This window comes from Neofelis nebulosa, chromosome 2, assembly GCF_028018385.1.
Source record: "Neofelis nebulosa isolate mNeoNeb1 chromosome 2, mNeoNeb1.pri, whole genome shotgun sequence".
In the NCBI taxonomy this organism is placed as follows: domain Eukaryota; kingdom Metazoa; phylum Chordata; class Mammalia; order Carnivora; family Felidae; genus Neofelis; species Neofelis nebulosa.
Genome location: NC_080783.1, coordinates 201,846,901 through 201,872,990, shown reverse-complemented (window position 1 = coordinate 201,872,990; position 26,090 = coordinate 201,846,901). Strand labels below are relative to the sequence as shown.

General features: G+C 58.5%; 3 protein-coding genes across 7 annotated transcripts; all 3 read right to left on the bottom strand.

The window, feature by feature from the left end:
- Positions 1-107: 107 nt before the first annotated feature.
- On the bottom strand, positions 108-13,290 carry MAP3K6 (mitogen-activated protein kinase kinase kinase 6). Of its 4 annotated transcripts, none has more exons than XM_058718461.1 (29): positions 12,383-13,288; positions 10,982-11,121; positions 10,872-10,895; positions 10,433-10,623; positions 10,149-10,317; positions 9,657-9,763; positions 9,058-9,228; positions 8,860-8,972; positions 8,035-8,194; positions 7,648-7,810; positions 7,461-7,568; positions 7,286-7,335; positions 7,101-7,196; positions 6,860-6,947; positions 6,620-6,753; positions 6,101-6,253; positions 5,735-5,867; positions 4,177-4,282; positions 3,521-3,678; positions 3,225-3,417; positions 2,979-3,117; positions 2,518-2,677; positions 2,201-2,377; positions 1,788-1,929; positions 1,368-1,539; positions 1,163-1,275; positions 1,006-1,079; positions 633-709; positions 108-421 (listed from the first exon to the last, which is right to left on the bottom strand). In XM_058718461.1, the coding sequence occupies exons 1-29, from the start codon at positions 12,723-12,725 to the stop codon at positions 331-333; spliced, it is 3,945 nt and encodes a 1,314-aa protein (XP_058574444.1). In that variant the 5' UTR covers positions 12,726-13,288; the 3' UTR covers positions 108-330. The 4 variants fall into 4 exon arrangements, with proteins under 4 accessions (XP_058574444.1, XP_058574445.1, XP_058574447.1 ...); XM_058718462.1 differs by having other exon boundaries at positions 5,735-5,871; positions 6,126-6,253; positions 12,383-13,286; XM_058718464.1 differs by lacking the exon at positions 1,006-1,079 and having other exon boundaries at positions 12,383-13,290.
- Positions 13,291-14,599: 1,309 nt separating this feature from the next.
- FCN3 (ficolin 3) lies at positions 14,600-18,761 on the bottom strand. The gene is given in 7 exon segments (XM_058693998.1): positions 14,600-14,964; positions 15,789-15,923; positions 16,032-16,161; positions 17,425-17,571; positions 17,924-17,973; positions 18,328-18,523; positions 18,684-18,761. Coding segments are annotated over 7 exon segments (978 nt in total). The 3' UTR covers positions 14,600-14,722.
- A 2,924-nt stretch (positions 18,762-21,685) lies between these two features.
- Positions 21,686-25,894, bottom strand: CD164L2 (CD164 molecule like 2). 2 transcript variants are annotated; one of them, XM_058718459.1, is made up of 6 exons: positions 25,726-25,894; positions 25,094-25,261; positions 24,922-24,993; positions 24,271-24,315; positions 22,572-22,716; positions 21,686-22,014 (listed from the first exon to the last, which is right to left on the bottom strand). In XM_058718459.1, the coding sequence occupies exons 1-6, from the start codon at positions 25,811-25,813 to the stop codon at positions 22,008-22,010; spliced, it is 525 nt and encodes a 174-aa protein (XP_058574442.1). In that variant the 5' UTR covers positions 25,814-25,894; the 3' UTR covers positions 21,686-22,007. The 2 variants fall into 2 exon arrangements, with proteins under 2 accessions (XP_058574442.1, XP_058574443.1); XM_058718460.1 differs by lacking the exon at positions 21,686-22,014 and having other exon boundaries at positions 22,568-22,716.
- Positions 25,895-26,090: the final 196 nt, after the last annotated feature.

Genomic DNA, 26,090 nt, shown 5'->3' with positions numbered 1-26,090 from the left:
GGGGAACAGGTGAAGGAACTTTAGACTCAGACGGAAAGACCTTAGGGAGCTACGCCCAGGAGCCCCTGCCCCCACCCCTTACTTCGGAAGTTGCCAAGGCCCAAGCGTACAAAGGTGTTCTGTTTAATAGTCTTTGCCTGGCGGTACTTGATATGCTTGGGGCATCTCTATGGTTGATTCTGCCCACTGGGGCTAGGCCTGGGCCCTAACCTGCCCCCCATCCACCTGGCCTCCTCCAGTTGACCCGGAGTCCTGGGGCAGGTATATCAGAAGCTTCTCGTGTCTTCTCCATTCATCCATCCTTGGGTCTAGCCTCCTGTCTCTGAGCTCTCATTCAGCCTCTTGGGGGCCAGGGGTAACCGGCGTGGATCTTGCTCGCTGTGCCAAGATGGCTCTCCAGATGCGGCATACCATCCCTCCCCTGGGGATAGCAGGCTCAATGTGGCTTGCCAGAATAAGGTCCTGGGCCCTCTCTAATACCCACTGTCTGCCTGATGCCCTCTCTCTCCCCAGAGGACATGGTTTCCCTGTAATTTCCAGGGAGGAATCCAGGCAGGCATGTAGCTGGGGGTCAGGATCTGACCAACACGAAGCCATATGCATGGGTCATCCTTGGAGGGCCCAGGACATACCTGATGCGGGTGTAGATGAGGTCATCTCGAGTGGCACAGGTCAATAGGGTATGGAGGGTGAAACTGTGGTTCAGCAGCTGGTTGCAGACAGAGACCCCGATGCAAAAACAGTGGAAGAAAAAATCAGAGAAAGATGTGTTCAGAGACTCAGGTACTAGCTGTGTATTACCACCAATATGCTAGGGCAAATACCCCTTTCGGGGCCGCAGTTTTCTCATCTATACCATGGTGGGGGGGTATACTAAGTGCTCTTCCCACAGTGAATTCTCTGTGTGAGGGGAAGAGAGAGGGGAAGTGAGAAGAGCTGAAAGATGGGCAGAGATGGAGTCTTTGGTCGGTGGGGGTCAAGGATAGCCAGCACTCTCCCCCTCACCATCTGGATGGTGCCTGAATCCACATTCAGTTCCTGTAGCCACTGCACCAGGCCCTGATCCACTGTGAGAGCAGCTGTCAAGGAGGAGTCAGGTGGTGAATCCAGGGGTACTTCCTGCCAGAAGCTGCCTCACATTCACAGCTAGTGTTCAGCTCACCTGGGGGCTCGGAGGCCAGGGCAAAGATCCCTGTCTTCCCGCTGACCTGCTGTAGAGCTTGGTGCACCAGGGCCTGGCACTCCCGCTCCTTCTCAGCCAGGACATCTCGAAGCCTGTTGGAGAATGCAGAGGCTGGGAGAGTAGAATAGCCGGAGGAATGAGGGTGAAGCTGGCCCAGAGGGGGGACAAGGCCCAGGGGCTTTACCTGTCAGTTTCTGCTCTCAAGAGGCTCAGCTGCACCATCAGGGGCGGGGATCCCTGCTCTGGTTCCCCAGGGAGCCGGCTCAACTGGACCAAGGTTTCCTGCTGCTTGGACTGGGGTTCCTCTTCTTTACTTGACTCCTCTGACCTCGGTGGGACCGCCTCCGTCTCCACCTCTGCCAAGCCAAGTGACTGGGGTGAGGTCAGGCAGGGAGGGAACGCCCATCTGGGATCCCCAAACACATCCCCAAACACTGGGGGTAAGGCGCAAGGCGCTGGGTACCCGCCAGGCAGTGCCAGTCTGGGATAGGCCCGTTTGGCCACGCCCCACCCGTTCCTTTCCGCCCCTGCAGAGCCTAACCCCTACGGGCCACGCCCCCTCCCGGCCCCATTTGTGCTCGTCACGCCCCCGAAGGGGTTTTACCCTCGCTGGCCCGCCGACCAGCTCCATTCGGCCCGCCTGGGCCCAAGACAGCCAGGGCTACCCGTACAGCTCGGCTGAGCAGCGAGTCCAGTACGAACATCCAGTGTGGGCGGATATGGCGCCTGCGGAGGATCTGCTTCACCTGGAGAGGGAGAAAGGGCGCTTGGCTGAGTCTCAGATAGAGGTGGGGCTCGAGTCGGAAGGCCCTAGAAAGCCTTCTGCCAAAGGCTAGTCGGACTTGGGGCCGAGGGAGGGGCTGGGAAGTTAGAACTGGGTAGATGTCCCTTTCCTGCGGGCTCTATCTTCACAGGGAGGACATGCAACCTTGCAACACCAAGTCCTTGCACATTCCCAGGCACAGGGAGCTCACTACCTCTTATTAGGCAGCCCTAACTTCAAGAAAGCTCCCTCACCGCATCCGGGAAGGCGAAGAGCGGTCCATGCAGAAGCGCCGGCCCGAGGCCTTGGGCCCGCAGCTGCCCTTGCAGCGCCCGCAGCTCCTGGGCCAGCTGCCGACGGTTGGGCGTGTGGATGTGCGCGGCGAGGCAGCGCAGCAGTTGTTCCACATGATTCCTGCCCAGACGGGGACCCTGAGAAGGAAGAGGGGTTGTCAGTGGGTGTTGCCGCCCGAGTCAAGAGAGTTGCCGGTGGGTGGAGGAGTGAGGGAGGCGGTCCTCCGGCTTCCCGTCCGCGCTCGACCGCCAGGGAGCGCTGGGGCGGCCGCACCCACCTGTTCCTGCTTCAGGCGCAGATTCTCCGCCAGCGTGGGCAGCTCCTGCTCCAGCACCGAGGCCAGCATGGCCCTGCGCTTGCTCTCCTGGTGCAGCAGGCTCAGCCCAGAACTCTCCTCGGGGGACGTGGGCTCCTCCGCCCCGGGTTCCTCAGGCACCCTAGTGTAATGGGGAGCTGCCGGTGGAGGGCGGGTAGCAATACCGGCCAGCCACCTCCGCCCCAGGGTTTGAATCCTGGCTCTTGTATTTTTATGCCTACCTCACAGGCATACAAGAGATAAGCCTGGCACTGAGGTGGCACAATAAATAGAAGTCAGAGCATCTGGGAGGGGGCACCAAACGCCATCCTTGCAGGTGGCTGGAGGTGCCAAGGCTGGGCGGGGTGGGGGGCTTCTTCTGGAGGGAGTACAAGGGCAAACCCAGATGAGGCAAAGTCACTCTCCAGACCCTGGGCTCTCACCGGAGCTGGCTGGTGTCTCCATAACTGAGGCAGCGCTTGGGCGGACTGGGTGGATGCTGAAAGGGTGCCTGCGGGCATGGGAATGTCTGGGACTGGGTGGTCGAGTCGGCCGAAGGAGTGGGGCTGGCTGAAGGGGTGTCTGAGGGAGGGACATGGCTGTCAGCATGGGCCCCTGTTCAGTCTTGTCACCTGCACATCTCCTCTGCCCTCACCCCAGCGTGCCCCCTCCCTCCACTTGTGTAGTACCTGAGGGCCGCGGTGCGGGTCTGGGGGAGCCAGGGCTGCGGCTCCTCTTCCCAGGCTGCAGGAAGGGGTCCCCCAGCAGTGCCTGAGCACTGGCTCGGAGACGGGGGTCTGGCTCAAAAGTTCGGAGAAGGAAGGTTTGGGCCTCCGCTGACAGAGAAGTGGGCATTGGCGGATGCACCTTGTACATGCCCACCTGGGAAGGGTCGGGGAGGGTAGACAAAGGTCAAGTTTAGAGGCGTTCAGGGCCCAGTCTGTCCCCACCCGACCTCATGAGCCAGGCCATGGGGGGGTCTCACCTGAAACATGGCGGCTTGCGGGCTCCCTAGCTCATGGAAGGGTGGGCGACCTGTGGCCATCTCGATCACAGTGCAGCCCAGTGACCAGATGTCAGCTGCCTTCCCATACCCTCGTGGGCCCTGGTCAATGATTTCTGGGGCCATATACTGTAGGGTCCCTAGGGCAGGAGCAGTAGCAATAAGGCTCACCTAGACTTGATCACTGCGGGGATGGCAGGGGGCTCTATCATCCTCTGGCCACCTGCGCCCACAGTGAATTCTATCATCCAAACAGTTCCCATCACCTACCCTGGTGGTCAAACACCTGTCCTGAGTTTCCTCACTCATCCTAGGCTCCATCATATTCTGACTCCTTCACCCCCTGGAGGTTCCACCATATATCCTGGACAGCATCATCCACTCTGAACTCTGTCACACGCTTTAGCCCGCATCGACATTTCTGAGCTCCACTGCAGGCACTTAAATTCACCATCATCAGCTATCCGAGCTCCAGTTCTAGATTCTATCACCTCACCTCTGGCTCAGTCACCAGCCCTGGGTTACATCCCCCATTAGGGCTCTAACTCCGTGGCCAGGAGAAACACCATTCCCTGAAAGGTCTTAAGAGTTCTTCTGTCCTAGGTCAGCACCCCACTCACCACCCCACACCCCACTACCTGTGAAGGTCTCAGTGCAGGGTGTGATGCCTGCCAGCCTCTTGGACGTGCCGAAATCAGAAATCTTGAGCAGCCCACTGAAGGTGTTGATCAGTACATTGTCCCCCTAAGTAGAGTGGACACTGTGCTCAGTGCACATCAGGCTGGGCTTCTGATGGCAAAACCCGGCCCTATCCTGGGATCCCATCTCCTAGAATCCCAGCCTGACCCCACCTCTATCGGCCTCCTCCCTCTGCGATCCCACTTATGACTCCTGGGACCTGGCACCTGGTTTGCCTTCAGGTCTGAAGTTCTTTCCTTCCCTAGGGAGCCTCCTTGATTAAATTCCCCACCCTTTGCAAAGGGGTCTGCACTCTTAATTTAAACTGTCAGTCTCTGTCTGGAGCCATATCTCCTCCTGTCCCCCTTCACCAGTGAGCCAGGGTGGGCCAGCTACAGGGCTTACCTTTTTTCATTTTTAAAAATTATTATGATGATTATGCTTTTTAAAAAGTCAGCTTTATAATTACTTTATAATAAAAGCCAAGGATATAATTTACATACAGCAATTTTTACCATTTTCAGAGCATAAGTCAAATGGCTTTGAAAAATCTATACAATTGTATAACCACAACCAAAATAATAATATTGAACATTTCCATTACCCCCAAAGGATTCCCTCATACTCTTTTTTTTTAATGATCTCAGGAATAGAATTTAGTGATTCATCACTTACATATAACCCCCAGTGCTCATCCCAGCAAGTGCCCTCCTTAATGCCCATCACCCATTTAGCCCATCCCCCCACCCAACACCCCTCCAGCAACCCTCAGTTCTCTGTATTTAAGAGTCTCTGATGGTTTGCTTCCCTCTCTGTTTTTATCTTATTTTTGCTTCTACAGGGCTTACTCTGATGTCACTCTCTCTCTTTTTAATTTAATTTTTTTTATTAAAATTTTTTATATTTATTTTTTTAAGAGAGAGAGACAGAGTGCAAGTGGGGGAGGGGCAGAGAGAGAGAGGAAGACACAATCCAAAGCAGGCTCTAGGTTCTGAGCTGTCAGCACAGAGCCCAACATGGGGCTCGAACCCATGAACCATGAGATCATCACCTGAGCTGAAGTCAGACGCGCAACCGGCTGAGCCACCCAGGTGCCCCTAATTTAATTTTTTTATTTAAAAATTATTTTTTAATTTATTTTGAGAGAGAATGAGAGCAGGGGAAGGGCGAAGGGCAGAGAGAGAGAGAGAGAGAGAGAGAGAATCCCAAGCAGGCTCTGTGCATCGGCGCTGAGCCCAATGCGGGGCTCAAACTCACAAACCATGAGATCACAACCTGAGTCAAAATCAAGAGTTGGACGCTTGACTGTCCACTCAGGCGCGCTCTCTCTTTTTTAATGGTTATTTATTTATTTTGAGAGAGAGCACGTGCACATGAGCAGGGGGAAGGGCAGAGAGAGAGAAAGAGAGAGAATTCCAAGCAGGCTCTTCGCTGACAGCGAACCTGTGAGATCATGACCTGAGCTGAAACCACGAGTCGGATGCTTAACCTACGGAGCCACCCAGGCGCCCTGCTTACCTTGATGTCTCGATGCACAATGCGGTTGTCATGCAGGTAGCTGAGTCCCTGCAGGATCTGGCGGGTGTAGAAACTGATGGTGCTCTCATTGTCCTGCAGGGGTCCCCACACTGACCGCAGCAAGGAGGACAGGCTGCCTGGGCAGAAGCAATCCGAGGTCATCACTGGCGCCCACTTACTCCCGCCCTCAGCTCTCTGCTCAAGGCCCGGGCACACCCATGCCATGACCCAGACTCCATCACCACCCAGCCGCACTGTGTCAGCTAATGCCAGGCTACGCCACCCACACACGCTAGGATTCATCTTCCCCAAGGGTTTCCCACCCCTCCCTGGCTCCATCCCCATGCCTTGCACTTCCAGTTCCACTTGCCATCCCTCGCAGGGCAGGTACCTCCGGGCACTTCCTCCATGAAGATCTTGAGGTAGCCGCCCTGGCTGGCGGAGCCCAGATAGCGCACAATGTTCTTGTGGCGAAGGCGTTTGTGCAGCGCGATCTCTTCATGCAGGGGTTGAGAGAACCTGGGGGCAGGTAGGGAGAGACCAACAGGCGAGCTTGGGGCAGAGACGCTCCCCCAACTCCAGCACCAGCCAGGCCACGCCCCCACGACCTGCCCCAACCACACGCCCCTCTCTGACCTTCCCCACCCTATCTGTCACCCAGCCCACAGGCCCCTCCGGACCCTTCCGCCCTCCTGGTCCCTGCCGTTCTGCCCACGGGCCCGGGCCCACCGGGCTGGGGCCCTCGCATCTGTAAGCCCGACCAGGAGGGCATCCGCGGTTCCCGCGCCTACAGCCGCGGCCACAGGACCCCCCTCAACTCGTGGTCCCGGCCACCTGGGCCCCAGCGAGCGCCGAGCCCCGCCCGCGCGGCCCCGCACGCCGCACCTGCTGTCCCGCTCCGGGATCTCCTTAATGGCTATGCGCACCCGTGTGTGCCGCTCGCGGCCCGCGTACACCGCCCCGTAGGTGCCCTTGCCCAGCACCAGCCGCTCGCCGGTCTCCGTGTACTCGTAATCGAACTGCGGGGGCGGGGGGTGGGGGGTGGGGTGGGGGGATTGGTGAGATGGGAGCTCAGCAGGGGCCCGGGCCCTTCCTCCTCCCCGCCCTCCCAGCCCCCTTCCTCACCTCCAGCACCTCCCCCACGCCCTCCGCCTCCTCTGTGGGCACCGTGGAATCCGGATTCGTCACCAAGGCTTGGATCAGGCTGCAGAACCTGAGGGTGAGGGAGGTCAGGCCCCCGGGAGGGGTAGCTTGGGCGGGAACCGTCCCCTCCGATGCCCGGGAGCACCCAGGGGACATGTCCCTTCCTTTCCCTCACTCCCCTGGCACGCCCCACCCCCGCCGCCCTCCGAGAGGCTGCGCGCACCACTGGCAGTGCCCTACGCTGGGGAAGCACAGCTGCACGTCCTGAGCCGGTGGGAGCGCGTAGAGGAAGCAGCAGCGCTCGTCCCTCTTCGAGGTGCTGAGAAGGGAGGAAGATCCCCAGTGAGCGCCCGGTGGCTGGCAGCGCCGCCCCTCCGGGGACCTGGTCGCCCTGGTCTCGCCCCTCACCTGACCCCGCAGATGGAGGCCACTGGGAAGGTCCAGCTGGATGGAATGTCCTGGGAGAAGAAGGTGGGACTGAGGGGGCTGCTGGGGACTGGGAGAGTGGCTTGGGGATGGGACAAAGGTTCTAGAGAAGGGGTGCACAGCAGTGAGGGGTGGGGGACCTCAGCGGTGACCTCACCTCGGTCTCGGGCTCCAGCAGGCTCAGGGTCACTGCGCTCACCGGGTCAGTACCCTGAATCTCGAGCCTCGCCGGCAGCAGCACCTTGTTCATCTCCAGGACCAGCACCTGCAGGTGATGAGGAAGGGGCTGGGTTAGAAGGGGCCTGCCCCTCTCCCAGTCCCACACTCCCACGGGGCGGCCTCACCAAGCACTGGTCCCCTTGGGGACAAGCCGTCTTGAGTGGCTGACAGGACTGTAGCAAAAAGCGGAGCCAAAAGCGGGCACGGTGCGGGGGTCCTTCAAGAGGCTCTAGCGTGGGTCTGAAGTGCTGGTACAGCAGGAAGGTTTCCATCATGGACACCAGGTACCTGCAGGCACAGCCTCGTCCTCAGCTCAGCCCAAGCCCCGGCTGGCACTGCCAGGGAGGGCGGACTGGCTTGGACGAGGCCAGAACACGGGCACTGGGTGCGGCGGGCACCGGTCTGGAATAGGCCATGTCGTTGGCTCCAGGGCTCAGGCTGGAATGCCAGTGGACATAAGCGCGGGGGCGGGCAGCCCAGGCCGGGCCAAGACTGTGGAGGGGACCACCTACCATATGGGAGCATTGAGCTTGTACAGCTGCTCTGCAGCCAGCACCACCTGGGCGAGGTCATTGGCGAGGATCTGAGCTCCCAGGTAGAAGCCTACATCCCAGTAATACTGCATCTTTTCCACACAGCCTTTTCGGGCCAGCAGGCAGCCCAGCTTCATGCCTGGGAGAGAGCGGTACGGGTCCTAGGGAGCGTGGCGGCAGGTGTGGGCAAAGCCCAGGTGTGGGCCACAGCATCCGTGTGGGCGGGAAGATGGAACCAGGTGAGGGGTGCGGTGAAGCGCCCGACTCTTGATTTCAGCTCGGGTCACGATCTCACGGTTTGTGAGATCCCGAGCCCTGCGTCGGGCTCTGCGCTGATAGCACGGAACCTGCTTGGGAATCTCTCACTCCCTCTCCCTCTGACGCTTTGCCCCTGCACACTGGTGCATCCTCTCTCTCTCTCTCTCTCTCTCTCTCTCTCTCTCTCTCTCTCTCTCTCTGAATAAATAAGCATTAAAGATTATTTAAAAAAAAAAGAAATAGCTGAAAACTTTAGTGGGACTCTCAGATGGGAGTAGGAGCTTCGGCACAAGGAAGGTTTGGGGAACAAGTGTGTGCAGAATTCAGTGTATAAGGAACACAGGTGTGGCCTTAGGAACACCTGTGGGCTCAAGGGCTCATGAGGGCCCAGGACAGGTATGAGGGTCCAGATGTGGGTTCGGGAAGGATAAGTCCAAAAGGGGACAAGGCCAGTCCCAGCTCCGGCCCAGTGTCCTTTCTCCCCATGCTCTCCCCTGGCCCCTCTGAGGCCCTGCCGGTGGGAGGAGGGGTGCAGGACGGACTCACCTATGAGCTGGAGCTCCTCAGAGTCCTCAAAGCGCTGCCCAGCAGCGATGAGCAGCACAGCTGCGTTGATGCCCGAGTGGAGGCTGGGCTCCACATCAAAGGCCTTGCGATACCTGGGGTGGGGGTGGGGACTCAGGGCTGGACTGATGCCCACAGGCCCCTCCTTCAGCCCACTGTCTACCCACTGGCGCCCCTTACCAGTGATAGGCTTGCTCCCGGTGCCCAGCGTCCTGGAAGCCAGAGCTGAAGAACATGTCCTTGTAGACACGGCCGCACATGCAGTACAGGTCAGGTGCCACGGAGCCCTCACACTGTACCAGCGGCAGAAGCACAGCCAGGGCCTTCTCCCGGTCCCCAGGCCTGTTCCTCCTAGGGAAAGGGGAAGATGGGCTGGGGACTTACCCGATGGCCCCGCCCCCTCTCTACCCAGGAACCCCTAGACCCTGAACGGCAGGGCCCCTTCCAAAGGCCTGACGATAATGAACCCAGAATAGCTGTGACTCTGGTCAGCACTGACGTCCCTAGAAGTAACGATCCAGAGAGAAGTGATTCCTAGCAGCTGTGACTCGGAGGAAGAGTGACGGCGGGAACTGTGACCGCTCCAAGGGCAGCAGCGCCACCCCCACCCCACTCCACCCCAGAGGCAGCAGTGACAGGACAACAGGGACCATTTGACCTCGGTGTGACCCTGGTCAGCAAATTCCCTGAATGGCACTGATCCCAGACTGCGGTGACGTCACACGGCAGAGACCCGTGTCCTCAAGTGGCTGTGACCTGAACGTGGCTCTGCCACTCACCGGTTGAGGGCGAACGTGTAGTGGAAGCAGACGTTGTGCTGCTGGGCCACGTCACAGGTGGGCAAGGCCTTCAGCGTCTCCACCAACTCGATGATGGCTGAGTAGTCCTGCGGGAGGGCACGACACACACTGGCACGATGGCCTCTGGGGGGCGGGGGGGTCCCATCGGCCCCTAGACCCTGAGGAAAACCTTGAGTTGGGGTCCCCTCCCATCCCTGACACCCCATCTTCCCACCCACCACACCTAAGGCCCAGGAGGCAGCGTAGACACCACACCTTTCACAGAGAACCGACCGTGTGCCCCAACTTCCCTGCTGCTCTGGGAGACAGCGACATGATCGTCCCCGGCCGCAAGTAAGGAAACTGAGGCTCAGAGACATCAGATAATTTGCTCGAAGCCACCAGTGACTGAGGGGCACAGCCCGGGGATGGACTCGGGCTCCTCTGACACGGAATACCGCTGCCCTGCCTGCCTCCCTGAGCACCACACACCTGCACATCGCGGTAGGAGAGCAGCAGGTTCATGATGATGTCGGGGCTCAGCAGCTCCACGCTGTCCAGTCTTCGCTGCAGGCGAGCCAGCTCCTGCCGCAGCTGCTGCCCGCAGAACCGCTCCCGGGCCTGCCGGATGTCCTGCCGAATGGTCTCCCGGAAGTAGCCACTATCGCCCCCAGCAGAGGAGGGAGGGGGAGAGAATGACGGGGCCTGTCCCTCAGCCCCAGCCCCCTGGGCCCTCACCGGCCTCCTCCTCCTGCGCCCTCTCTGCGCCCCATTACCAAGAGTCCGTGGGCGTGGCCTCCAGCAGGCGGGCGAGCCGGCCCACCAGGGGTGTTAGCAGGGCCTCCGTGCCCACCCCGGCCTGTACCAGCCCATCAGCCAGGCCCCTCAGGAGGCCTGCATCACCGCACAGCACCCGACCCGTGGCTGTCACCACATAGGGGATCAGTGTGTAGCTGCCAACACAATCCTGGTGGGAGGGAGGCAGGAATCAGTGCAGGTCAGGGGTCAGCACCAGGTCAGAGAGGGGCACTGAAGTGGTCAGAGGTCAGCACCAGTGGGGATGGGGACAAAAGAGAAGGGGCACACTTCATGAAGGCTGGCCGTAGGGAACAGAGGCCCACATGGGGAACTAGTGAGGTCAGAGGTGACTGAGGAGGCCAGAAAAGGTAGTGGAGGTCAAAGGGCACATTGGAGGGAAGGCTGGATTCTGCTCACCGAGTTCTTCTGGAAAACATCCTCCTGCAGGGGACAGTCAGATACTGGTATTCTAGGTAGGCACCACCCCAGGCCCTGTGCCTACCCCCACCAGCCACCTGGCCACCTACCCGAAGGGCCTGCAGGTCAGGGAGGTCAGCCTGGGAGCAGAGGAGCACGTTGTTGGTCATGCTGAAGCTCTCACGCACGCCGAGGTGGTAGAACAGGGAGGGCTGTGCCAAGGAGCTGCTCACCTCCAGCACCACCACATCTGTGGGCACAGAGGTGGAGGCTCTGAGCCTTGAAGCCTGGCTGGGTGGAGAAGGAGCCTGGGGATCCACCCTGGCTCGGTCGGTGTTCCCATGTGACTCCCGCAGGGTCCCGTTTTGCTCTGGGTCTCAGTTTTCCCCTTCTAGGCCCCTCTAGCTCTTCTACAGGACTGATATCTGTGGTGTTGCAGGAGAGGATTGGGCTCAACAGGCTGGGACCTTCATCCCACTGTTCAGAACCAGTGAGCACTGAGCATGGAGGAGAGGAGCTGTGCACCAGCCAACAGCCTGTTCCGCGCCATTTGAAAGGCATTCGAAAGGTGTGGCGCAAACACAGAAGTCCCCTACCCTGAGTCCTCAACGCAGTCTCTTGACAGGGGCCGGCACCAGCAGTGTGTTTAGACAATGCTGTGCCTGTGTGTGTATCGCTTAATGTTTCTACCTCTGTGAGTGACAGTGGCTGCGAGCGCCTGCGTGAATCAACGTATGTGCGATTTGTGAGTCTAAGAGTATGTGTGTCTTTGTATCCTCGAGGTCGCGTCAGCCTTCATTTTTAGGCTGCGATTTTAGGGCCATCAGGCAAGCTTGGTTCCCAGATTCTTGGATGAACAAATAAGTGTCAGGGGCGGGGCGCCTGGGTTGGCGGAAGGGAGGGGTGACCAGAGCGGGAATAGCCGCCTGTCTGGCCCCGCCCCCGAGCGACCCAGCCCTGCCTCCAGTTCCGCCCACTACCTCGCAACCACTGGGGCCTCACAACCTAAACCCCCTCGCCCAGAATCCCGCGCCGATGGATCCCTTGGCTTTTCTTTCGGCCTCTCTAGCCCGATCTTCCCAAGTAGTATGCTACCTCCCCTGAACTCCAGCCCCCAAGTACGGCCCCTTTCCCTACTCCAAGCTCCACCTCCCAGGATCCTCCCTCACGAGCTCCGCGTGAGATCGTCTTGAGGCTGAGCCCTCCAACCTCACTCCTGAGATACCACACTCTGTCCCGCTCCCAGCCTCGCCCCAATCCTAACCCCAGGCATGGTGCCGACTCCAGAGTGCTTTAAGCCCCAGTCCAAGGCCGGCCGCGCTCCAGATCCCCTAAATCCCACTTTTATCATGGCCCTACCTCGACCCCTCAGCCTAGCTCACCTTGTGCCCCCCAGACCCCATACCCATCTCGGGGTCTCCCCGGAATCGCCGAACCACGCCCCCTTCGGCCCTCCCCGGGACCCCCAAGCCCCGCCCCGGCTCCTGACCCCGCCCCCAGCGCGCCCTCACCCGCGTTGTAGAAGGAATCCAGCGCCGCGGTGTCTCCCAACGCCAGCGTCCCGAAGGGTAGGCTGCGCAGCTGAGGTCGCGGTCGCGGCCCGGGGAGCTGCGCGCAGGCCTCGCGCAGGCAGCGCAGGGGCAGCGGCTCCGCCTCGGCTCCAGCCTCGGGCTCCACCCCGGGCTGCGGCTCCCGGGTCAGCACATAAACCACGCTGAGCGGCCGGCTTCGCGCGCAGCCCCGGCCGGCGGGCGCGGTGGGGGGCCGGCCCCGGCTCAGCGCCTCGGCGAGCGGGTCCTGCCAGCAGCTGCCGGCGCGCTCCAGGGCTCCAGACCGCTGGCACGGCCCTGCCATGCGGGGGCGCTCCGGTGTCAGGCGCCCGGCTCTGGGCACCCGGGGCGGGGCAAGAGCCAGTGGCTACGGCTCCAGGGATCTCAGGATTGGGAATCTCCTACGAAATCTGGAAACCCAGAGTCGGTCAGAGGCCCTGTTCCGGGAATCTGGAGCCCAGGGCCAAAGCCAGGCTCCGACCAAAGGTCCTGAAGATCTGAAGTGGGGATTGGGTCCCGAGAATCTGGGGCATCCAGTGATCCGCCGCTCGGAGTCCCGGGAATCGGTCTGGCCGTGTCCACCACCCGGACTCCGCAGGAAAGAGTCCGCCGTCGCTCTCTCCTGCCCTCACATGTAGGCCGGGCCCAGCCCTTTCCCGGCCGACTGGGAAAGCTCCACCCTCGGCCCTGGGGCAGCGCCGCTCCCTAGCGTCCCGGGACTTGGCCTCTCCCCTCCCTCCTCTCCCGCCAGAACCTCTGAGACTGGCCGCTTCCGGAACAGCCTGTGCCCCTGCGCAGCCAACCACTGTGGTCTACTACACGGCAGGAGCTTTTAAGACGTGTGCCCAGGCAAGGGCTAGGAGGGACTTGTGAACTTCAGAACCCGCCCCCCCCGCCCCCTTCCCCCCCCCCCCCCCCGCGCCGTGCAGGTGTCTGTGGAATGAATGGATCTCCAGAGAAGACCAGAGTGTGCAGAACACAGCGAAGGACATACATTCTCCAGGGCTCCACTGTGCAGGCAGAGAGGGACTAGAATGGGAGAAACCTGCTCCTTTGCCTGCCAGGAACATGGTACTTGGCATCTGAGCCCAGGCTTTATTTTGCCTTTTGCCAGGAGGCTGCTTCCCCCAGCATCCAATCTCCTGTGGAGCCTTGCTGACCTTTGACCTCCACCCGGAATATGACCATGGGACCTGAGTCCCCACACCCACACTTCTCTTCCTACCCGAAGAAGAACCCGAAACCTCAGCCCCTGGCCTGCCACACCCGCACAGCTCCCCAGATCCCTAACCTCCTGGTGTTGGCGAGGCAGCAAACCTCAGTGGGCTCTGAAATCAGGAACTGGGGACTTAGTCTCCAAGATCACTCAGTTCCGTGGTGGAGCAGAATGCAAGCCCACGACTGCCTGTCAGACTACAGTTATTGTGCTCTGTGTGTTGCTCTGCCACTTTCTAGAATGTGACTCTAGCGAATTAAGGGCTTAATAAATGCTAACTCAGTAACTGCTGTTTCGCTGCCTTGTTACCCTGTGGAAGAAAAACGGACCTTCCCTCGTTTGACTCAGAGTTCAAACGAGCCCCGAATGGGACAGACAAGAAGTAGTAGAGAATGAGAACTTGGCTGCCGAGAGAGGAGGGGGTGGAAAACAGATGACTTAGAAGGGACAGGCATGGGTCAACAGGGGGAGAAAACTGCGCAAATCCCCCCACAAAACTGTACACTTGTAGGACCCGGAGGACGAAAGGGTGCTGTCAGTGGATGCTTGAATCCTTCTGAGTCCTCCCTTAAATGCTCCTCTGGCTTCGTCTTGCACACCTCCAGAGATAGAAGCCTCACTACCTTATGAGACCAACCCTTCCATCTTCCTGACTGGAAGATCTTCTTTGAATAGAGCTGCACCCCGTGTCTCTGCTCTGCCCTCTTTTTTTATCTAATTTTTTAAAATGTTTATTTATTTTTGAGAGAGAGAAAGAGCACGAGCAGAGCAGGCAGAGAGAGAGAGGGAGACAGAGAATCTGAAGCAGGCTCCAGGTTCTGAGCTGGCAGCACAGAGCCCGATGTGGAGCTCGAACTCACGAACTGAGATCATGATGCGAGCCGAAGTCAGACACTTGGTCAACTGTCTGCTCTGCCCTCTTGAGTTTTTCCCAGTCACTAGAAGAGTCCTGCAAGCCTGGAAAGGGTTAAAGTGATTTTATTTTTAAACGTGGACAGGGGAGCAGAGGCGTTTGGCAATGGGGAGTGTAGCCCTCGGTCCGGAAGCTGTACAGGATAGATAAGGGTGCTGGCTGCCACGGTGTCCTAGCGAAGCATCATGTGAACCTTGCGGTAAGGGTGGCCCACGCCCCGGCCTGAGGCCCAGTCGATGCCATACTTGTGAGCGGCGGCCTCAGACGTTGCGTAACGCCTGTTGAGATTGGACCGGTAGCAGGATCTGTACCACCAGGCACCGTGGACAGTCACGGCACAGTTGCTCTTGCTCGTATCGTGGTCAGCATCGTAGGTGGTAAAGGGCTTCCCGTTGTGGAGGCTCCGGGAGTCTCCTGACAGGGGATGGAGGCACCTTGGAGCCGGGCACCATGCCTGGCACCCTTGAAGAGATGATCTCACAGGAGCCTCAGAGCCACCGTGAGGTGGACGTTATCAGGCCCCAGGAGGAAACAGCAGTACCAAGGAGCCAGAGTGTTCTCCCAAGGTCACTCGGCTAGTCACGGTGGTACTGGGACTTGAACTCGGGACTGCGGCTCCAAGGCCACTTGCGCCTCCCTCTGCCTTGTCTCCCTCCCAGAATCCTCAGCTCCCATCAGCAGCCTGAACAGCTCTGCCTGGGGGAGCTGGGAGGGACTTCTCAATGCCCGGGCAAGGGGGATCCTGAGGCACGTCCCCACAACCACTTCCCTCTTTGAAGTCTCTCCTCAATAGTCACTGTTTCTCTGAAGAAAAAAAAAAACACAAAAACCCAAAAAACCAAACTTTCTGCTTCCTCTTCTGAAGCAGATAGGGCAGATGCTCAGCAGGGCCTCAGATGGCTCCCACATCCTCCCTCCCTGCCTCTTCGCCCATTTTACAGGGGAGGAAACTGACAGGGGAGGAAACTGACAGGCAAGGAGCTTGCCCAAGGTCACGCTGTTAGTAAATGAAAGGGCTGGATTCAGACTCAGGACTGTTGGCCTCCAGAGCCCAATTTCTTCACTCCTGCCTGCACCATTCTGTCTCATGGGTGCCATTTCTCAGATGAGGAAACCAAGGCTCGCAGAGGGGAAGAAATTGCCCTGGGTCAGTGATGGAGGCCGTGGTCACACTGGGAGTGGATCCAGCCTCCCTCACCTTCTTTCCCTGCTCTGGGCCCCACGTCGGGTTCACTCACCTGCAGTGCCCTCCGAGAACTTGCCCAGCACCAGCTGGCAGTGATCTGCCTCCCAGAGGAGGCGGAAAGACTCATAGCGGGCAAAGGTGTGGTTGCCAGTGAAGTCCTCCAACTCCACCCGCAGCTCCCAGGTACCTGGAGGGAAGAAGGAGGCATGGGTGGAGGAATCCTCAGATCCAGGGTGAGGATTCAGAGTGCCAGAGAAATGCCCCCCAAACTCCCTGGGACCTGCTGGGAATTTACCCTGAACAGTGAGCTGGTGCAAATTCTCATTCCCCAGTCAGAATTCAGACTCCTGGCTCCCAAAACCTGCTTTGTAGGCGGACCAAGAGCGGAAGAAATCCACGGACCCATCCTGTCGCCTCTGGAACACCTAAGGAGGCAGAGAAGGCCAGCTCAGCGGCCATTACTCCAGGCCCAGCAGGTCATGAGGAGAAGCCAGGGGTGGGGGTGGGGGTCTGTGGCAGCGGAGAGTGGGTGCACTGTGAGGGGAGGGCGGACACCTGCCCCCTCTTTGGATTGGGGGCTTGTTAGTAACGTGTAAGTCCAAGTGACTTTTGTTTTTATTTTCTAAAGATTTTTATTTTTTTTAGGTTAATCTCTACACCCAACGTGGGTTCAAACTCACGACCCCAAGATCAAGAGCTGCACGCTCCACCGACTCAGCCAGCCTGACGCCCCAATCTTTGCCTGTGAATAGTGATGAACTCCACATTCCCTTACTAACTTCTACTGACACTCAACCTCTTGCCAAAGCCTGACAAGTCCCAGGGAGACTGAAATGATTGGGAACATCCTCCCTGTCCTTAGAGGACGGTCAGTCGTGCTGGGATCAAATTTGATCAAGTCAGGTCAAAATAACCTCCTTAACTTACTATGGGAATCGAGATATTAGAGCAGAGAGGTCACCTCCAGAGGTCCAAGCTTGAGTCCTGGCCTTACCCTGATGTCCCTCGGTCCCCACTGCAGGCTAAGCTGTCCTTAGGCCCTGCAGTTTCCCTCCTCAATATCCTTCAGTCTAAGCACCTCCCCTTCCACTGTGGCCCGGGGCCCCTGAATTCCTCCTGACCTGTGTCCCTGCCTCCATCCTATCCCCCACTGCCATGCACCTTCCATGGTGCAGCCTGAGTCTTTTCCCTAAAACGTAAGTCTGACCGGGTCCCTCCCCTGTTTACAACACTTTCATGGCTGCCTGTTGCCTCCGGTGCTCCTCAGTCAGTTATTCAATGCCCTCCATGAACTGGCCTTTGCAGAGGCCCTTAATCCGTCCTTGACCCACACCTGTAGACATTAGCTGGCCTCTTATCTGCTCCCAGCTCATTCACATGGTCTCCTCAAACCGTCTTGTGTTCTCCTGCCTCCCTGTGTGTTTGTCTTTCCTTCTACTTGGAATGCCCTTCAGTTCCGCATCTACATAGAGAACTTCTATACAGCCTTCAAGGCCCTTTCAAATGGCAATTCCTTTGAGGAGCCTTCTCAGACTTCCTCAGGCCCTCTGGGAGCTCAGTAAGCATTGGTCCGGGAAGGACTGAAGGAATGCTTTAGCTCCAGAGGGCTCTGGCTCCCCCTAGGGTCCAAGAGGAAGAAGTGCCCACTGGGCCTGGCCTCTGAGCCCCGGAGTCTCCCTGGCACTCACCAGCCAGCCGCCCTCGTTGGTGTCCATGTCACAAAAAACTGGGAGGGCTCTGCCCTCGAGTAGGCATAGACGGTACCAGCCGCTCAACGTGGCACCCCGGCTCCGCAGCTCCTGGCAGTTTCTGGGGCCTGGGGAAGGAGAGATGGGCTGAGATGTGTTGCCACAGTATCTCCCAACCCTCACCCTGCAGGCAATGGAACAGGCCAAGTGTGGGACCCCAGGAACCCTCTCGATGGCTCCTGAAGAGGGACTCTACACAGGGAGTCTTTCCCCAGGGAAAGACAGAGTGTTGGATCTGAGGTCTGAGTACTCCCAAGGGAGGGCCCTCAAACCCAAGGGAGAGTGCCCAGGCCCCTTCCTAATCTTCCCCTCCTCTCCCAGCCTTCTACCTCCCCCTGCCCCCCGGGGGGCGATCATAGTGGATTGCTGAACCATGGCTAAGCAGAGACACCCCTCTCTAGAAACAAAGAAAGCAGAGGAAGTCCATGGTCCCACACACTCCACCAGGCTCACCCTTGGGGCCCATCTTGCCAGGTGGTCCAGGTTGCCCTGAAATCCCAGAGACCAAGGTGCCTTAAGTCCCACCCCATGCCCAGGGCCAAAAGGCAATGAGTGACTTGGAGGCTGAAGTCAGATCCCAGCTGCAGTCCTTCCTGGCTCTGTGATCATGGGCACACAGTTTATCATCTCTGAGCCTCACACCCCGCTCAGCAAACTGGGGATAGAACCAGCTACCTCACAGAGTCAAACTTGGGGTGCTAGGCATCCAGCCCACGGCCTGGCACACGTTAGGTTCCTTGCCTCTTGGTCATGGCCTCTCAGCACAGACAGTAACCAGTAACCGCTGATCCCCAGCCTGCCCAGTTCACCCCGGGTCCCTGCCTTCTCCCTGGCATCTCTCACCTTGAGGGCCTGCAGCTCCTTTCTCTCTGGGACTTCCTGGGGCTCCAGGACAACTGGGCAGGAGGACCACTTTGCTGGCTTCCAGTCCCCTGGGGTCTGCAGGAAGAAGCAGGGCCGGGTGGCCACAGGGTGGGCATGGGGGAACGGGTATATCTCTTCCAGGCCCCTCTGCGGTTCTCTTTCCATCTCCCAGATTCTAGCTGTCAGGACCCTTGCCTCCAGAGCCGCACCATTTGCATCAATTTGCATACATTTACAGTCCAGAGCTCCTTGCAGCTCCGTGAGGTTGGGCGGGAGAAGGACCCCCAGGGAAGGAGTGAGGGCGGGTGGGTGGGGAGAGCATCTTAGGCTGCTACCTGGACAGTTGGGGTGGTCCTGGCAGGCTTCCCAAGCAAGAAGAGCAAAAGGGAGAGTGGGGTCCACAGTAGGCCCATCTTGCTGGTGCCCCAGAGGATACCAGTTTATAAGGGGGCCAAGCTGGTGGGAGAACCTGCACTCCACAAGTCCTGCTGGGTGCTGTTTGTGCGTTGCCTCTGGTCCTTACACAGCCTGGCTCATAGTCATTATTGGCCTCGGGTTACACGCTTGGCACAAAGCAGGTGCTCAATAAATATTGGTTAAAGGAATGAACAAACAAGGAGAAAATGAGGCCCAGAGGCAGGGCGTGGCTTGTGCACTGACACTTGTCTGCCTGCGCCCACAGAGATCTTGCCCAAGCGCCCCGCCAGGGAGAGAGGCACTCTTGACAAAGGGACTTCATACCCACTCTCAAGTCTGTTGGGGAGCCCCTGGCAGGGCTTAGGAAGTAATTACTAATATAGGCAGACCATTGAGTGGGCAGACTGTGCAGGGCAGGTCTGGAGGCTAGGAGGCCAGTGAGGGGGCAGTAGCCACAGTCCAGATGTGAGGACTGACGACTGAGCTGGAGAGGGACCTCAGGTGACAGGAAAGCAGAGAGAAGCCTCATTTGCTTGTTCGTTCACTCATCCATTCTTTCACTCACTCATCCATTCATCAAACCTTCCCTGAAAGCCTTCTCAAGCCCTCTCTTCTCAGTGCTTGTGGGGGCAGGGAGGGCTGGGGTACAAAGTGAGTGTCAGAAGGTGGGGGCCAAGCTTGCCAGACAGGATGGGTCCATGAGATGGACTCTGAGATCCTGAAATTCCAATTCAAGGGATCTCTCTTCCCCACATTCTTCCACAGGTGGGCCAAGATTTGCAGACAAGCGTATTTATCATGTGCTATTTATAATTTAAAATTTTAAGTTTATTTTATTTATTTTGAGAGAGAGAGAGAGAGAGAGAGAGAGAGAGAGAGAGAGAGAGAGAGGATGAGTGGGGGAGGGGCAGAGAGAGAGAGAGAGAGAGAGAGAGAGAGAATCCCAAGAAGGCTCCGCGTTATCAGCAGGGAGCCCAACTCAGGGTTCAAACTCAGGAACCATGAGACCATGACCTGAGCCAAAATCGAGAGCTGGACGCTTGACCGACTGAGCCACCCAGGTTACCCCTGAAATGTGCTGTTAAGCATAATTATTTCTGGGGAGTGGGACCAGGGGGAAAGGGTTTCTCACTCTTTCTATAAAAAAAAAATCTGGGGGCGCCTGGGTGGCGCAGTCGGTTAAGCGTCCGACTTCAGCCAGGTCACGATCTCGCGGTCTGTGGGTTCGAGCCCCGCGTCGGGCTCTGGGCTGATGGCTCGGAGCCTGGAGCCTGTTTCCGATTCTGTGTCTCCCTCTCTCTGCCCCTCCCCCGTTCATGTTCTGTCTGTCTCTCTCTGTCCCAAAAATAAATAAAAAACGTTGGGAAAAAAAAATTTTTTTTAAAAATCTGTATCGTCCTTTTGTTCCTTACAGGCATTTACTACTTTGGAAAAAGCAAACATCCGAAAGAAATTTCCTTAACTGATGGTAAAATCAGAAGGAGGTGGGGGCATTTCCTCCCTCAGCTCTGGAAAGGATGGGCATTATCCCTGCCAGCACTAAGTGCTGGGTGGAGAAGCCAAGGGATGGCGATCCAGGCAGGAGAAACTTCGTGTATAAAGCCTTGGAGAAGAGAGAAAGCCAGACAGGCTGGGAGCAAGGAGTAGATCTGAGTGTTGAGAAAGGGGCGCTCGAAGGGGAGGCTGATGTCGGAGACGGGGGGCTTTGGTGGAAGTGTGGAAGGGGAGGGGCGAGGAGGTGACTGTTAGGCATGTCGATGGTGGCACGAGTGGGCAGGTGAGCTGTGAGGCCGAGGAGGAGCCGGAACTGCTGCGGGCCCCAGGGTCCCTCAGTGCCCTTCCAGCTGGAGTGCAGGGAGGCTGGGCCCAGGGGCAGGAAGTGGCGCGAACGCTGTGGGGTGATGGCGTCTGGAATGCGGATTGAGCTTGTGCGTCCGCTCTGAATCTTCCCCAGAGCCCACGGAGACAGACACTGCTGTCACCCCACTTTACAGATGGGGAAGCACGGCCAGGGCTGGGAAATAACTTCCTCCAGTTCACACAGAGCAGTCAGGCTCCACCCGCTGACCTCGCCACCATCACCCTCTATGGCCTCTCCACTCCACTTCCTGGGACAATCATGGGATGAAATCAGATAACACCGTCAGACTCTTAGCCACATGCCCTGTTTCCAGCAAGTGCCCCGGCAGTGGGAGATGTTATCAGTCAGGGAAGACTTCTGGGCAGGGGTGGGGTGAAGTGGGGTGGGAGAGAAGCAGAGGAGGTGGGCATGGGAGGGCAGGGGCTTTCCAAGAGGGCCTGAGTGAGGAAGGCCACGAGTACAGAAATGGCTGTCGAGTCCTAGGGGCATCTCCACCTTGGCATTGGGGCAGAGACCTAACTTTAGGAGCCGAGAGAGCCTGAAGATGCCTCTGTGGGGGAATTCTGAACTTCTGCTTATTCTGGAGTCAGAAAAACCTGGATTCAAATCCCAGCTCTCCCCTGTCCTACTGCATGATCTTGAGCAAGTGTATCTACCTTTCTGAGTTTCCACAGACTCATCTATAAAGGGCGGGGGAAGAGGGCTAAACACGTATAACAAATGAAAATATTAAAAAAAAATTTTTTTTAATGTTTATTTTTGAGACCGAGAGAGACAGAGCATGAGCAGGGGAGGGATAGAGAGAGACGGAGACACAGAATCCGAAGCAGGCTCCAGGCTCTGAGCTGTCAGCACAGAGCCCGGTGCAGGGCTTGAACTCACGAGCAGTGAGATCATGACCTGAGTTGAAGTCACACGCTCAACTGCCTGAGCCACCCAGGCACCCCCGAAAATGTTTTAAAAGGCGGCAGTAACAGTCCAAGGTTGAATTCTCATTAAGGAGAGGACAACAGCTGTACCCCAACCCCAACAAATCCACACAGCCCAAGACACAGGATGTGAAGCACAGTGCTGGAAAGAATTCCTTTATTTGGGGGCAGTGCCAGGTGGGTGGGAAGAAGCAGGCACAGACCCCGTGCCAGGCAGGGGGCCCACAGGGATAATGGATAAGACGCGAGGTGGTTGAAGGATGCTCTCAGCTGCAGGTACCAGGCCCGGGACAGGAGGGGATGTCAGCTGCCAGGCACTGAGGCTGCTTAATGCCCACAGGGGCCAGAAATCGGTGGCCAAAGTTTTTCCCACCCCGGCACCTACAAGGGGGCCGAGAGGGCAGCCTCTTCGTCCTCCTTCCCCTCAGTGTGGAATCCAGGCCTGAAGGGGGTCAGATTCTGCAGAGGCCAGACAGAGAGGGCACTCAGGGCAGTGGCCCTGCCTCAGCCGGGCTGAGGACCCCCACCCCCAGGAAGCAGGCAGTGGCTGGAAGAGCACACTTGAATGGAGGCTGCAGCAACCCACCCCACCACACACACACGCACGGCACACGGGGGCCTCAGAGCAGCCCCCCTTCTTAGAGGAAACCCAAACTGCACACACATCCCAGGCTCCTGCCTGCGGCCCCAGAGCTGCAGAACGAAGGCTTGCCTGGGCTACGTCACCTACTGGTTCTCCTCTCTGCTGGCAGCATGAGGGACAAAGACAGATGGGCTCAGTCGGGCTCTCAGACACAGGGTCCAGGCTGAGTCCTGGCCCCAGCCAGCAAGGGGCAGAGAGAACCCCACATGTTGAGAAGCGTGGCTCACATGGGTGATGATGTGGGGAACACACTGCCCTGCCCTTAGTGCTGCCGCATTGAGAAGACAGTGCACTGGCGCTTAAAGGGGACCTAAAGGGCAAGAGTCAGGTGGGGGAAGTGAGCTGAGACCCTACTGGCAGGCCAGGTACTCACAGTGTCTGGTAGGTGCTGTCCTTGGCCTTGAGGAAGCGCAAGACGAAGAAGGCCGCTGCCTGCAGGCTCAGCACGAGCACGACGCCCCCAATGAAGCTGGCCCCATCAAAGCCAGGGCCGTGGGCTTCAGGGACTGGGGGGCTCCCTGCAGGGTGCAGGTCATAGCAGGCCACTGTGGACCGGGATCCTAGCCCTACCCCAATAACCAGCACAGGTCACCTGGAGGCCCCAGTCCTCCAAATGGGAGCCTTGAACAGCAGGCTCAGAAGTTCAGCCCAATCCTGTGGGCAGTTGGGAAGCGCCTGCTGGGAGGGGCAGTGCCTGGGGCAGGGGAGGGTGAGGCCTTGGCTCCAGCCCTGGCTCTGCTCCCAGTTGCTCTGTGGCTTGATGTCTTTCACGTCCTCTCTGGGCCTCAGGATCACATGGTCCTGATAGCAATGAGCTCCCTTCCAGCCCCCCTATCCCACGCTGGCCAGGCAGGGTGAGGATAGACCCAGAAGTTAAGCGTCTAGAGCCCTTCAGCTGAGAGTTTCTTTTGGCCTCGGGTCTCAGGGTTCAAAGCCCAGATGCAGATGATATAGTCCCTTTTCAGGACTCCTAAGTCCTCGGACCCTGGAGTCACCCAACATCCGGGCCCTTAGAGAAGGAAGAAGGGGAGGCCCACACCCTACCAAGTGGGTCCATGGAGACTGGACGATGTGTATCAGAAGGAGAAGCTGGGTTCTGAGGGTGAGATCTGTCCAGTCACCTCACAGTTAAGACAGAGCCAGTCTCACAGCATCCCCTGACCCTTTCCCCTGTCCCGTCTTAGGGCCCACGGTTGCCAGGCTGTCTGGGTGGCTCCAAGCTGTGCCATGTCAGCCATCAACTCCCACCACGGATTCGATTTCAGCCCCCAGGCCAGGTGCCAGGGCAGGGCAGGACTGGTGGCAGAAGATCATTCTGGGGCACTGCAGAGGGGCCCAACTAGGAGCTGGGTCCTCCTCCTGGAGGGTATAACTTGTGTATAAGGGGGCCTGAGAATAGGAAGGGCAAAGGGGGTCCCAGCTACAGCTCAGGGAGCCCCAGAGAAGGACAGTGGGGGGAGGAGGAGAGGGAAGAAATGAGCTGCCCAAGACCGATCTGGGGCTCAGCTGGAGGGAGCTGGGCCATCAATAATTCAGCCTCCAAGATCAAGTTTCTGGCTTTAATTAACCAAAAGCCTCTGCAGCCATCCCTACCAAGTCTGGTGACCTCCAGGCCCTGAGGGGCAGTGGGAACCAAGGGGCAGAGTTCTTGCTTCCGCTCTGCCAGGAACCTGCTTTGTGACCCTCTCTGGACCTGGGGGCTGCAGTGGGCAGGTAGTCACTGCGCTACATCTCGTTGGCAACCTGAGCCACACAGCCTTCAGCACCAAGGGCAGGTTCTGAGAGTCAGCCCGAGCTCCCAGAACTGCTGGTGTTGGGGAGAAGGGACGGCCACCATCATTTCCCGATTGTTTCTATGTGTCAGACATTGAACTAGGCGCCGTACACCTGCTCATAAGATTCTCGCAGCAACTCTGTGAGGGATTACCCAACCCATTTTACAGATGTGGAAACTTCTTCTCAGCAGAAGTCACAGGGCTGAGGTCACAGAGCATGTAGTGCCTGAGCCCGGCTCTGTCTTTGCTGGCAACTCTAGTCCTCCCACCGCTACCATTCCCCCAGGTAGCACCTACCTGTTGTGACTGTCTTTGGTTCATAGGTGGGGTGGTGGTGGGCAGCTGGAAAGACAAGGGAATCCATACGAAGCCAGCCCTCCCATTCTCTGACCCCCACCAAGACCCCAGCCCAGGCGAACGGCCGGACTTCTGACTCAGATCAGGCTCCCTGGTCCGGGTCCAGGTCCACCTGACATACTTTCAAGCCTTAGTTCACACAGCTCTTCCACCAGAAGTGGCCTCTCTCCATCTCTACCTTTAAGGGTTATCTCTGATGCCACCCCCTCCAACAAGCCCTCCCTCCCCATTCCCTTCGGAACTTCTGATTCTGAAGTCCTGTGTTTTAAATTAGGCAAGATAACTCCTCCATCCCCTCTACGCATCTGTCCTGGACCCTCTGGCTGTGCCAATTTTCAGATGGGAAAACAGGCCAGAAAGGGGAAGGGATTTCTCAGTGAGCTAAAGGCAGAAACGCAAGTGGACCCCACTTCGTGGGCAGTCTGCTCCCAGATACAGACGATATAGTCCCTTTTCAGGACTCCTAAGTCCCCAGAGCCTGGAGTCACTGGAGACCCTGGAAAGAGGCCGATTCCTTCCTGAAGGGCAGGCTCTAGCTTGGGGACACCGTAGTCCCCTCTCTCCAACTTAGGCCAGTGGGAGTCCTCTTACCTGGACACGACTCTGAGCGGTTGTAGACAGAGCAACCTTCCTTGACCACCTCAGCTCGGGCCACACAGTGTCCTGGTGGGAGAAGGTGTAAGGGGGGGATCTGGGGAGAGCGGCCAAGGCTCTGAGGTGCAGAACTGGGGGCACTTGACTTGGGGAGGGCCCAACTCCATACCTGGCTCCTCTGGCTGACACTGCTCCCACACGCAGCCAGAGAGGTTGTGTGCTTTGTGCCCCTCCACACAATGCTCACAGAGCTTGAACTGTTTGCAGGCCCCCGGGACAGCTGGCCAGATGTTCATGCGGAGCAGGGCTCCCCGCCCAAAGCCTCGAGCTCCTTTACCTGGGAGTGGGAGCAACTCCTTGAAACTGAGCTGCAGCCGCTTCCCCACTACCGTGGCTCTCCCCCGTTTACACACCTACACTCACCTGGATCCGCTAAGCCCCACTACACACCTGGAGTTTCCACAAACACATGGCTACACACACCCACAACCTCCCCCACATTCATCCAGAGTCCCCTTCCTTTGCATACACCTGGGGTTCCCTGATCCATGTAGAACTGCTGCCCCCAGACACACCTGAAGCCCCTAATCCCCCAACCCCTGGAGCCTGTTACATACTCCTAGCTCCACACAGGGCTAGAACCCCCTTCGACTACCCCTAGAGCCCCGAACTCGTCTGGAAAGTCCCCTCCTGCCCCCCACCCCCAGGCCAGACTGCTCCAGAAGAGGCGACTGGATGAAGGGCACGCTCCCCCTGCCCCAGCCCGGGCTGGGCCCTCAACCAGATCCTGGTCCGCGTTACCAGCCACAGCGAGCTGGGCACACAGGAGGAGGCAGCAGCAGCCGCCACAGAGCGCGGCCCGTAAGGCGCGGGGTCCCGGCGCGGCCATGGGCGGGGCGGGGGCTGGGGGTCGGCGGAGAGCTGGTGTGATGCGTCCCTCCCGGACTCGGCTCCGCTGGGGTGTGGGGAGCGAGACCCAGGCAACCTGGGCGTGGCCAGGTGGGCGTGGTCATTCTGGGGGCGGAGCCAGCGGCAAGGCCGGGGTGGGGCCAGGTCGTCGGGGGCGGGGCCAGGTAGGGGCGTGGTTGATGGGTGTGGCCTGGTGGGACTCGCTTGGGCGATCTGGGGCGGGGCTCGGACAAAAGGGGGCGGGATCCAACGCTAGC